The sequence below is a fragment of the Triturus cristatus genome, chromosome 6 (genome assembly GCF_964204655.1).
Source record: "Triturus cristatus chromosome 6, aTriCri1.1, whole genome shotgun sequence".
Classification (NCBI taxonomy): domain Eukaryota; kingdom Metazoa; phylum Chordata; class Amphibia; order Caudata; family Salamandridae; genus Triturus; species Triturus cristatus.
In genome coordinates, this window is record NC_140589.1 from 436,958,503 (window position 1) to 436,971,937 (window position 13,435).

Sequence of the window (13,435 nt, forward strand, 5' to 3'; positions counted from 1 at the left end):
ACAGAGTCCATAAGCGGAGGTTCAGCAGCCCAAATTGAATCCAAAATACAGTATTCCACCTGGCGCCAGCCGAACTTGCGGCGGGTGCAACCGGGAAGCGGTGGTGGAAACTGCTTATAACACAGCAAAAACTAGGAGTTCATGGTACTCCCAAGGTCCGGTGCACTCACGGGGTGTGTGTCGGCTATAAAACATCCATAGATGCGTTTCTGGTCTTGCCATCATCAGTGCGGAAAAGTCATCAATAACACCACACAGTCATTTAAACTGTTCTGCCATATGGTTGGTGGATCCTTGGCCAATGAAAGGCCGGCGATGGGGCATCATCGTTTTCATTATTTATTGCTTAATGCAATGTTTATGGCGCTCCCAACGCAAAAGATTTATTGGCGGCCGTAATAACTGTGCCTGCACATCCCTCGCCTGCCGCTGTTAGAACGAAAACACTGTGAGTGTCCCACATATTTTGAAGCACTCTAGCTTTGAATAAGCCACAATATGAATAGGTCAACAGAGTCCATAAGCAGAGGTTCAGCGCCCCAAATTGAATCCAAGACACAGGATTCCACCTGGGGCCAGCTGAACTTGCGGCGGGTGGAACCGGGAAGCGGTTGTGGAAACCGCTTATAACAGAGCAAAAACAAGGAGTTTATGGTACTCCCAAGGTCCGGGGCACTCACAGGGTGTGTGGCGGTTATAAAACATCCTCAGATGCGTTTCTGGCTCTTGCCGTCATCAGTGCGGAAAAGTCATCAATAAAACGACACAGTTGTAGGAGAGTAGGATCTGCTTCACATGTTTACCCCCACTTTTTGCTGGTGTTTCACTGTTTTTCGACTTTAGTCTGGCTGGTACCCTGCTAATCAGGGCCCCAGCCTAGCTGCTTCCTCTCTAAAATGATTCCATGTACTTTAGGTACAGTTCAGATTGGATCTGAGGTGCCCTTATAAGTCCCTAGTATATGGCATACTATGTACCCAGGGCATAGGTACCTCAGAGGCCTACCAGGGGCTGAAGCATGTATTATGCCACCCCTGGAAAGCCACCCAAAATGACACCACAGGTCTGCTACTGCAGCCTGGGTAAGCTGGTGCATGCAACCCTTACTGTTGCCTGCATCACTACATTTATACACACATATAAACCTATAAGTCACTCATATAAGGCCTTATCAATCCTGAAGGCAGAGTGCTTGGTTCTTATGTGAGAGGGTGCCCCTGCATGAGCAGAGCCCCTCTGCAGCGTTATGAGACCCTTCTCTGATGCTGTTTGTAGTGCAGCCTGACCATGTACTCTTAAGTGCATTATAACCAAACGGTAAATGCTAACTTTGGACTGGCTGCATGGAAACATGTTGTGTTTGGTGTCAAACACCTTGGAATCATACCCCCACACCAGTAACTGGTGTGGGATTATGATCCCACCCTTCTAGAGGGAGAGACATGACAGCACTGGTATAACCGGTAGAAACTTAATAGAGCCCTGGCATCACAAAATGGATGCTGCAGCAACAGGCACAGGTCTGGCCTCCTGATGCTGACCGAAACTAAAGCAGGGGAGGCCTGGACAGTAGGTTTCCTGTCACAGGGAGGTGTAACCACCTCCCAGACAGGTTTATGTGTATTGGGGCTGGGTGGGAGCACTCTCTGAGTGCTTTGAAGTCCTGCACTGGGGGCACATTTGGTGTCCCTGTGCATAGTCCAGCTCAAACGGGTTCAGGGGCATCCAGCCCCTGCTCTGGCGTGAATCTGGACAAAGGAAATGGGTGTAGCCACCCCTCTTTCCAAACCCTCCCATAGGTGGGTCCCCAGAGTTTGTCCAACCCCTACCTTAGTATAAGTATGGGACGCCTGTCATTGGGACTTTAGATTACCCTGGATGAAACTCTGAAGCTGAATCCTGGACCTTCGACGCTCTGTTCAAGATCAGAGGACTGACGAAATCTCCCTTGGGGTCAAGGAGTGACTCCCTTGCTTGGCAGGCACCAACAAAGCAATTTGCCGGTCTGCATCATCGAAGCTCCTGCCGGACTCCGAAGTATTTGCAGCCCGGTAAGAGGATTTCCAGACATCTCAGAGGCCGACACGAGTCACCGGCAAAGCTGAGACCTACAGCCCTCATGAGTAGCGTGGAACCGGAACACCTGGTCACCGTGTATTTCTGTAAGTGTATTGACTTCTCAACTTCTCTTGAAGACATGCTTAGGCTGACTTGTAGCCCCCACCTCGATCACTGCATCCACCGAAGATTGTTGGCCTGGTCATTCCGAGTGTCCCGTGGGCCGCCATTTTGTGTTTCGTCTTGAGGTCCCTTCACGATCCCTGGTCCATTGCCTGGTGGGTCCCCGAGGGGGTAACTTTGCATTTCCTTGGGCTTTCCTGGTTGCTCCAGATGTACCCTGACTCTCATCCAAGTGGGGAGTCCCACAGACCTTGTTGGTTTGCACCCAAGCATCTTTCTTGTTTTTGCGTTGGTTGCTGTTCCCAAGGGTTGTTGTGTCCAATTCGGGCACCAACGCTGCAGCACTCGACATCCTTTGTGGGACAGCTTGAATCCAGGTCCTGGTTGTCCTTGACGCCTCCTGGTCCTCGTGGCTGAAGAATCAAGGTTCACCTCTTTTACCTGAAATCACCCGACATCGGTGGGCATCTGCTCATCGCCTTCCTGGTCACTGACAAGTGACCCAGACTCTGTCCCCTCTGCTTTCAGGTTCTTCTCATCTTCAATCCAGGCTTGGATCTCCTCGGACACTTCGCATCTTCACGGCAGCAGCACTTCTTCGCCAGCTCCCATTGAAATCGACAACGCGACCCGACACCAAAAGACATCTATGCACCTGGCTTCCCTGGGTGAGGTAACACGAGTACTCTAAAGCTCCCATGGGTGCTAGCCCTAGAACTTCCTAAGTCCAAAATGGTTTGGTCCTGACTCATTTCTAAGTGTCCCTAATCTTTAAAAATCTAACCGTGACTTCCCCCATAGAAGCTAACGGGAGTTCGCGGCTGTGTTCACACACTGCACACGGACCCCGTGGGTCCCCTGTGTCACTTCCTTGGGTGGTTCCTTGGGGTCCCAGCGATTCTACAGGCTCTAGGCCTTGTGTCTAGTTAAGTCGTGGTTCTTATACCACTATTTTAGTATATGGTTTGGCTGGCCCCTGGGGCCTGACGTGTATTTGTACTATTTTACTGTGATTATTGAAGTGTAACTTATGTGTTTTGACCTCTAGTCTCATAAAGAGACTAGGCGGGTGTGTTTAATAATAAATGCATATATTTTATATATATACCTGGTGTGGATATCTTTTATTTAGTGACTCAAGAGATTATAGACTGGTAAAACAAGCTGCTTTACATTCCTTCAAGACTTAGCCTGAAGGCTGCTCTCCATAGCTACCACTAGGATAGCTTTCAATAAAGCTTGTCTTTAACCTATAACCAATAAGGGGTTGTTTGGACTGATACAGGGTGCCCACTATAACTAGTGGACAGCATATATCAGGCCAACTTCTCACAACAGTCATTTAAACGGTTCTGCCACAATTTATGGCTTAATGCAATGTTTATGGCGCTCCCATCGCAAAAAATTAATTGGCAGCCGTAATAACTGTGCCTGTACATCCCCTCACCTTACGCTGTAAGAACGAAAACAACGTGAGTGTCCCACATATGGTGAAGCACTCTAGCTTCGCATAAGCCACAACCTGAATAGGTCAACAGAGTTTGTAAGCGGAGGTTCAGCATCCCAAATTGAATCCAAAACACAGTATTCCACCTGGGGCCAGCCGAACTCGCGGACGGTGCAACCGGGAAGCGGTGATGGAAACTGCTTATAACACAGCAAAAACAAGGAGTTCATGGTACTCCCAAGGTCCTGTGCACTCACCGGGTGTGTGTCAGCTATAAAACACCTGCAGACGCGTTTCTGGCTCTTGCTGTCCTTAGTGCGGAAAAGTCGTCAATAAAATGACACAGTCATTTAAACGTTTCTGCCATATGGTTGATAGATCCTTAGTCAATGAAAAGCCGCCGATGGGGCGTCAGATAGAGATATAGAGGTAGAGATAGAGATAGATAGATAGATAGATAGATAGATAGATAGATAGATAGATAGATAGATAGATAGATAGATAGATAGATAGATAGATAGATAGATAGATAGATAGATAGATAGATAGATAGATAGATAGATAGATAGATAGATAGATAGATAGATAGATAGATAGATAGATAGATAGATAGATAGATAGATAGATAGATAGATAGATAGATAGATAGATAGATATAGTTATATAACTTATAGTGGCAGTCACCACTAGATAGTTATAGTTAGGTCAGCTGTTCCATAGGAAAAGCATTTTTTTGTGTTGCTAATAACTGTGGCACCACTTGAGGAATCTCTATTAATCTTTCCGAAAAGGTGCTACTTTTTTGTGCATGGAATGTTTCGAGGTGATCTGTCAAGCGGAGGCTGAGAAAAAAGGAAAAGGGCGGTCCTAAAATGGAAAATCCTCATGCATTTCCATAGACTTCTTTTGACAAGGCTACAACAAAAACTGCTGAAATGAATTACACCAAATTTGGCAGGAAACTAGTTCTTGGTCTGCAGATTGTGGGTTTTTTGATTTGCTGTAAATCAGTTCTGAAGTTTTTGGAAATTAAACTTGAAAAATAATTGAATAGCTGAATGGTTGGGTCTGTGAGAGTCTCTAGAGACTCGGCAGGAGCGCTAGTTTTAAAATCGAGTGTTCTGATTGGCCCAGGGAGCTTTTTTACCCTTGGGCAATTTTTTTCCCATGGGAGGGAGCACTCTGGCTGCCAGCAACATGAGAAAAAATGTTGGTGGCAGTCATTACAGAAATCTGGGACAACCGCGGGATCGAAAACAAAAATGATAGCTTGGTCGCATTTCTTGTGTTTTTTGCCCTGGGGATCCCACCCCAGGTCTGTATTCATAAAGGGGAAGGGGAGCTTTGTGAACCCTGGCTCGATGCGATCTCCTTGTAATAATGGACGCATTAACTTTCTAAGTTCCCAAGCAACGCCTTCTGGGTTGGTACTCTCTACCGGACTCACGCCAATGATGCTTCCTAATCCCGCTTTCCTGGATTCACTTAACCTGTTTTAATCATGCTCCCGATGTGATTTTGTAATTGACGCCTGATCCCTGGCCTTAATTCCTTCCGATCCTTACCTTGACCTGGAAGCACCGAACGTCTATGTGCAGCTGCCAAATCAACGAGGCGCTGTCTTCCACTTTCCTGCCTTCCTCGGGTGCATTCTGTGCCTACACTCCTTCAGTGACTTCTACATGGTGTCTCGACTGTTCAGACCCAACAGCACTGTTACCAAAAATTGTACGCTGATGATGGCCTAATACTGTGTAAAGGCCGAAATGCCATTGACTTCTACACTGTAATTTACAACACCTCCCTTGTGATTGCCCAGAAGGATTAATCTGTTCTTAATGTATCAAATGTATGGGCATCATTAAGAGTACATTGTACATATCACCTGTTTTTTCTGCACCTCTCTTCCTGCTGTATATACCCCTTCATGTGTCACCAGCAGCGTTCACCTTCTCAGAAGCACTTGTGCACAGTATAGTACAGGTTACATAACATTTAATGTAACACAGTGCATTTATGATTGTTAATTTTAACCGTATAACCAAATATATGTGAAAAGTTTTTTGCTCAACCATGTCTTCTGGTCTCTTATCTCCCTGCTCCCCTTCCCCTGTTGAAGGCAATTTGTTGGGCTCCTTTGTAAATTGTCTACTAAACAAAACCCTTTAAGACACTGTTGTACACAATAAACTTTCTAAAAGTGGCATTTTCTAAATTGTAATTTAAAATCAGATTTACCCGTAAATTAGGATCTTAAATTAGGATTCCCAAAACACCAGACTTAGGGGTCTTATCTCTTCCCAATTGGATATTACACCTATAAAATGTAATACGGTAATCTCAATGATATCCTGTGGGAGAGATAGCCCTTGTAGTAGAGAAAAAATACTTTGGGAGTTTTTCACTGCCAGGATATATAAAACATAAAAATACATGTACTGCCTTTTACATACATTGCACACTGCCCTCTGGTTTGTCCGGGGCATACCTTAAGGGTGACTTATATGTAGGAAAAGGGAAGGTATGGGCCCGGCCATAGGTTTCTTTTGGCAGGTTGACATGGCAGTGTAAACTGCACCCACACACTCTGCAATGGCAGGCCTGAGACATGGTTTATGAGCTACTTAAGTGGGTGGACAATCAGTGTTGCAGCCCCACTAATAGCATTTAATTTACAGGCCCTAGGCACATGCAGTGCACCTTACAAGTAAATTAAATATGACAACTGGGTATGAGCCAATGTTACCATGTTTTAACCTCTTCTATGCCCATGACGAGATAGTCTCGTCATGGAGCGCGGTTGCGCTGTGCCTATGACGAGACTATCTCGTCATGGACCCCGCCCGCTAATACAACGCCCGGCACAGGAGGGGGAAAGGGCGGGGCACTGAAGGGGTTAAGGAGTGAGCACAAGCACTTCAGTACTAATTAGCAGTGGTAAAGTGTACAGAGTCCGAAAGCCAACAAAAATGAGATCAGAAAAAGTAGAGGAGGGTGGCAAAAAGTTTGGGGGTGACCCTGCCTAAAAGGTTCATTTCCAACAGTGCCCCTGCTCACCAGGTTAAATTATGAGGTGTGAGCAATGATGTCCTGTTGCAGCCAGCCTCAGTTGTCAATGTGTTCACTGCTGTCCTGCTGATTTACTCTGGAAGCTGATAGACTCAATGGTGTCCAGTTTTATTTAGTTTCCACTGTTGGACTCGTTCATCTTTCGGTTCTTGGGAAGAATGTAGTGTCCTGGTGGACATGTCACCAGGCAGCCCGTGCTTGAGCACTATACTACACCCACCTCACACCCATCTATCACAGGTGTCACTGGTCAGGTGACCCTGTTATTAAAAAGACCCAGGAGCACAGGAGTTACCCTGAGTACAACCTGTGTCCATGTCATTTATTTATCCATGATGTAGGCCTGGGGCTCACATAGGTGTCGTTTAGATCCCATTCTCATTCTCCATCTGACTAAAGAATGGTAAAACAGCGGCACAAAGGGTTTTTTAGCTTCCATTTGGTTGGTTTAATCAAACTACAAACACAGCAACAGACGTTATTGAAAAATGGGTTCAGGTTATAGGTGAGAGTCTTTCAGTGGTTTAAGGTATCAAAGATTAAAATGTAGTGCAAGTAGAATAATTGCCGCATTGCCTTTCCTTAAAAACACCAAAATGATAAAGTTGAGAAGTACAAAAGAAGAAAGAAGACCTTCTGAGCATGCTTGAATGTGGAAGTCCTGATCTCCTTGTATTTCCTTTTTGGAGGTGCCTGACTCCAGACACAGCGGGCGCCATCTCTGGTGTACTGCATCATAGATTTTAATTGTTTTATGGATTTGTTCACCCATTTTATTTAACTTTTAATATTTTATTTACCAGTAGCAACTCCTACAGGGGAGCCTGGAGGTATTACAGGGGTTTCTGGGCCGCAGTTGAAAAGCTCCATTTACTTTGTCCAATTGTTTTTCTTTTTCGTGTTCTGATGGGGGTTCGGAACACACCCCCCTCCTCTAAGAGGGTATTTAAATATGGCTGCATCCTGTCCTCACAGCTCTTCCTGAGCATGCTAGAACACAGACGGCCTGATCTCCTTGTATTTCCTTTTTGGAAGTGCCTGGGTCCGGACACAGCTGGCGCCTTTTCTGGCATACTGCATTACAGATTTTATTTGTTGTATGGGTTTTTTCACACATTTTATTTGACTTTTAATATTTATTTACCAGTAGCAACACCTACAGGGGTGTTGCTACTGGTGCCCATCTGCGCCTGGACCAGTCCCAGGACCAGAAACCCTGGTTCTCTCACACCAGACCAAGACACTCTAATTAAGTATTCAGGTAAGACTATGCATTCCCTATGCCATCCGTGCTCCCCCATCTGCATTTGCCTATGTATAACCTCTATGCCAGACTCGCCTGGGCTTTCATGTCCCAATTGCAATAGGAATATCATTGGTCCACCATAACACCCACTGGGCAGTCCCACGCCACCACACATCAAGAAGACCAGAACAGGAGGTCACTCCTTCTCCTTCCTTGTGGCTAAAGCATGGAACACCTTCCCTCTCCACCTCCACCAGACACCAACTCTCTCCAAGTTCCTGAAGGACCTCAAGACCTGGCTCTTTGATGAATCACCATGAGCATCCAGCACCGCATACTCCCTGATGGGCTATGGCAGCCTTCTGACGATTCTCCGCAAAGGATTAGGAGCCACGCAACCCTCCCAGTGCCTTGAGACCCCTTGGGGTGAGAAGCTGCACTTCACAACCCCTGATTGATTGATTGATTGATTGATTGATTGCTCTAATCAAAGCTTGTTCCCTGTCTAAACATAAATACGAAATTGCGGATCTGCTTGACAGTGAACATCTTGATGCATTGTTCATTACCAAAACCTGGGTGACGAAGCATCCAACGCTGATTGTGCCGTGGCCATCCCTACAGGCTACTCACTGTTTAGACTCGATAGGCCTCTAAAAAGAGGCGGAGGCCTGCCCTGATTTAGCGCAGTGGCCTGAATGCCAACTGCTCCGCTGCCCCTTCCACTGAATGCGAAGTGTTTCTCTTTAGTTTAGGCTGTCAGAAACAGCAGTTTTTTAAAGCATTCTTTTATATCGCCTGGCACTAGAAATAGGTTTATAAATAATTTTCATTCACTATTTGAGTACAGCCTTCATTTTGAAAGTTTTTCTATTTTTGGCAATTTAAATTTTTATTTGGAAGCTAATGAGGATAAAGATACAGAAGTTCTCCTTGAAACTCATTGCAATTAGGACTTAATCAACTAATTAAGCAAGCCACACACATAGCCGGACACACCTTGGATGGAATCTTTACTAGTACCCCACACATTACAATTAAACAAATTCTTCCGCTAAGCTGATTGGACCACTACACTATTTACTTTGAGCTTAACATCGCACTCAAATCATCCTTTCAGTCCAAGCCACTTGAGTCCAGTATGCACAGAGCATGCTAGACACTGACAAGTTATCACAGTGCCTGGCATATAATCAACCTCCTCTTCCACCGGATGCCGAGCTAGCATCCAACATCTATTCAGACTGGCTTAACTAAACCGTCCCTCAACTTAGTCCCTGCCAAGTCTTTCCACTCCAACATGAAGGAGCCCTCTGCACCATGGTTTATCGAAGCCCTTAGGCTGGAAATGTAAGTTGTAGAAGGCTGCAAAGATACTGGTGGAAACATTACGACAATCATGAAAAATATTCTCATAAACTAGCATTTTTCAAATACAAAAATCTTATTATCAATGAAAAGAGTAATTTTTACACACAGATGATCGAAAATGCCTCCAATTCCACCAAATAACTTTTTCAGGTGTTCACTAAGCTCATGTCCCCCCACCAAGAATAATGACACAACTCACATCCAACACTGTTGAGACACCCTAACGTTTACCTTTAAAGACAAGGCTAATCAAATCTTCAACAATTGTGACAACTCCAATCCTGCACCCTTTAAGGAGCTTAAATCTCAGTTAGACCAGGATTATGACCCTCTCTTCCAATTGTCTCCCACATCTCCCACCCAGGTGGCCTCCCTCCTGATGGGAGCTAAATCAGGGTCCTCTTATGACCCCTGTCTCCCCAAGATACTCAAGCTAGTACCGGAGTTTATTGCCACCAACCTCTCAGTCATTTTTAACACTATGTTTTCTTCAGGGTTATTTCCCTCTGGATGGAAGCAAGTGTCCATCCTTCCCCTAACAAAACAACCTAATCTCAGCTCAACTGACCCCAATAACTATTGCCCTATATCACGCGTCTCCCTCCCCACAGAGATTACCACAAAATCATGAACTCTGAACTGTCAAAATGTATTCAGGATAACCACCTTCTGGACCCGACCCAGTCTGGTTTCAGACTGGGGCACAGTACAGAAACTGCCCTGGTGAAACTCACAGAAGAAATAAGGATTTTTGTAGATAGGGTGGTTCTGCCATCCTCATTCTCCTTGACTTATCCACCGCTTTCGATATGGTGGATCATCAGATATTGATCCACCAGTTAGCTACGATAGGAATCAAGGATATGGCTCTGTCCCTGCTCACCTCCTTTCTATCAGACAGGTCTCTAATGCTGGCCTTAGGTAAGATGAATCCTCTCTGTTTACACTGCCATGCAGGGTCCCAAAGGGATCCTCGCTGAGCCCCTTTCTTTTTAACATATACGTTTGCAAACTGGCCCTTCTCATCAAACGTTTTAACCTTGGTCTTACCTCCTACACTGACAACACCCAATTGGTAGTTGCAGCCATCAATAATGACTTGTCTGGACCTATGCAATGCCAAGACTGCATTATAGCAGTCCCTCTCAGGATTAGCAAATACTGCTTAAAACCTAATTCGTGAAAAATTGAGGAAGTATTGTTTGGGAATCTCTCTCCCCCCTGGTCCCCAGCTTGGTGACTAGACAAGCTTGTTCCCAATCCTAGGCCAGTGACCAAAGCTAAAAACTGGGGCATCATTATCGATGACAAATGCAACCTTGGAGCCCAAGTCTCAGCAGTTGTATCTTCCTCCTATCACACCCTCAGCAAGATCAAAAAGTTTCTGCCTTACATTCCTGAGAAGTCCAAGAGAAATGTGATCACTGCCCTAGTCCTTTCAAAGCTGGACTATTGCAATGGCCTCTACATGAACCTACAAGAAAAACATGACAGTAGACTCCAATTAGTTCACAACGCTGCAGCTAGAATATTCCTGGATATTCCAAAATCCCACTTGATCCCCCCTGGTATCCGTAAGCTCCAATGGCTTCCGGTTCGCAGTCAGGTTAAATTTAAGGCCCTCTGCGTGGTTCATAAAGGTCTGCACCACTCAGGACCAGAATAGTTAAGGCACTCCTTCCAGTGATACACACCCAACAAACCTCGATGTTCTGCAGTGTCCAAAACACTGATGATTCCCAGAGAGCTGGAAAGCCAACTGGGGTGGTAGGAGCTTTGTCGCCAGTACAGCCAAACTGTGGAACAGCCTTTCTGTCCACATCAGAGCCATTCCCTCCCTCCTGACATTTAGGAAAGAGGTCAAGAGTTGGCCCTTTAACAACTAAGACGTTCCTTCTCCGACATGTTCATGTTCAGCTAGCACCAAGACTCCCATGAGTATTTGCGTGCTTTACAATTTCCATAACATAACAATTCAATTTTCAAGAATTTGATCCACGAGAAGAAGGTGGGTAAAGATTTGAAGTTAATCTGGCTTGGATTTTGGAAAAGATGCAGATCTAGATTAAACAGCCTGCATGCTTTCTCCTAAACCACTGTGAAGGTCAGAGGGTGTTCCAGAATAAGACTAGCCAAACAGCTATTGAAAGGAGGAAGCTGGGACACAAGTGCAAATAATGTTAATTAAGAGTTAAGCTGGTCAGCTGCTACTGTCAATGGGTATGGATAAAATTCAACTAACAGACTAGTCTTGCCCCATAAACATGCTCCCAACGATTATTTCTTTCTAAATATTAAGGTGCAGGTGAGTTAGAGAGCACACTTTTATAGTACAGCTGTACAGAATAAACCATCCCAAGAACCTGTATGATTGCATGCGGAGCCCTTCGCCAATTTTTTGCAAATGAGGCCCAGAATTTCCAAATACATTTCGTAAGTTGGAAGCCTCTTTCCCAGTCATCAAAGATTAAAACACAACTATTAAAAACCATAAAATAACAAAAATTGCAGTATCCGTAAATATTAGGCGCAACGGTTCCCCGTTATTAACTGCACTTTTATCTCACAACTCAAAAGAATGGAAGGCAGAGTTAACGATTCTGAGTTTCAGGTTTCGGACATGCAGAGGTCAGTGGCAAGCGTTTAACTCACAGATCCGTCGTCTTGAAGTTTTAATGACAGATCCTGCCCTCAATTCCAATGCTGTGTGTTAAAGAGTCCTTTTACTATCAAATAATGGTACTTTGTAAAATCAATGCACGAAACGGTTTGCACTTTCCATGTCCAGGCTTCATTTTTCCTGCTGTTGAGGTCTTAATATTTTTTTGTAATGAAACAGTAGTCGCGAGCGTCCTCTTATCCAAGCGCTTCTTTGAACTCTGCATGAAGGATGTTGATTTAATAGCTCAGCCTTCAGGGGTCATAATCAAGATTAGCACAAGGAAAAGTCACTTTGTCAAAAGGAAATCGAATCAGCAGTAGTTAAAAGCTCAGTCAGGCGGGACAATCTGAAATTAACTAAAATTAATGTACTTGTGAGTTATTACCAGTGCAACGGGTACCTTGTGTTCCACGAACAAAACTGCGTTCGAAATGTTAATGGCTTATGTAAGATTTTAGGAAGAACTTTTCGGTTCTTATTATATCAGGTTGAGCAGGCGCTCCAAGAAGAAGCCGAAAGCTTTAATAAACTGAATAGTTTTGCAAGCAGACAGCCTCAACGCACATTTTAACAATATTTTCTTGTGTCAAACATTCCTCGGCGCCCACGCGCACGCATACAGATAGACCACATATTTAGGATGCAAACGACGTCTCATTGCTCATTTAAACTGGCATGTGTTGTCCCGCACGCATTTCTAACTGCGTTTTCTCTTTTAATTTCCAAAGAACTTTGGAAAGCAGACCGAGGTCAGAGTCTTGCGTGAAAGCAGCCCATTGAGTATCATTACCACAAAGAAGGTGAGACGTTTTCATTATCACATTTAATTATGGCGCACCTGTGTGGGGATATGTTTGTATTGAGACCATTATGACCGGTGGAGGAAAGAAATCACAGCGAGCCTCATTATGAAGCAAAACTAGCGTGACTAGAAATGGACGTGCTCACCCTCCAAACAATAAACGTTAGTCTGGCTTCAGAATGACCACAAATGTATAAATAGTCCCCAGTGGAAATCATCATATGATAATTCTGCTCCAACATATGCGTTATGACTTCCCAGAAAAAACGATGTTAATATTCTATAGATGTTGACAAGCCTCGGCTACACCGTGTAACATGCAAAAGCAGCATGGCAACAACGTATTGGCTGATCCATTTTGCACTTCTTGGTTTATTTGGGCATGCTTGACGGTAAACTTGAAAGAAAATGGAAGTTGTTATCTAATATTCCGTCATGCTTATAATATATATATATATATATATATATATTCTTCATCATCTTACTGCCAAAGCTTCCCCCAGGCCTGCGACGCTGGTGCCGTCAGTGGTAGCAGTAACCACTTCAAATAATTATGATCCCGTTCCCCCAAGCAAATTCCGGAGGAGAAAGGGACAGCACACCAGGAAACAGCACAAAAAGACTTTTATTTGTGCACTAACTTAATTCAGTGAATTA

At 44.6% G+C, this 13,435-nt stretch overlaps 1 protein-coding gene across 7 annotated transcripts in view; it reads left to right on the plus strand.

Moving 5' to 3' along the window:
- MLIP (muscular LMNA interacting protein) overlaps positions 1 to 13,435 on the plus strand; it is a 1,822,558-nt gene that overhangs the window by 684,131 nt on the left and 1,124,992 nt on the right. For 6 of the 7 annotated variants that reach the window (XM_085610855.1, XM_085610858.1, XM_085610860.1 and 3 more), the window contains exon 3: positions 12,705 to 12,776. The exons of the other annotated variant lie outside the window; for it this stretch is intronic. In XM_085610855.1, coding sequence (XP_085466981.1) covers positions 12,705 to 12,776 — 72 coding nt within the window. The remainder of the gene's footprint in view (positions 1 to 12,704; positions 12,777 to 13,435) is intronic. 7 annotated transcript variants of the gene reach the window in all.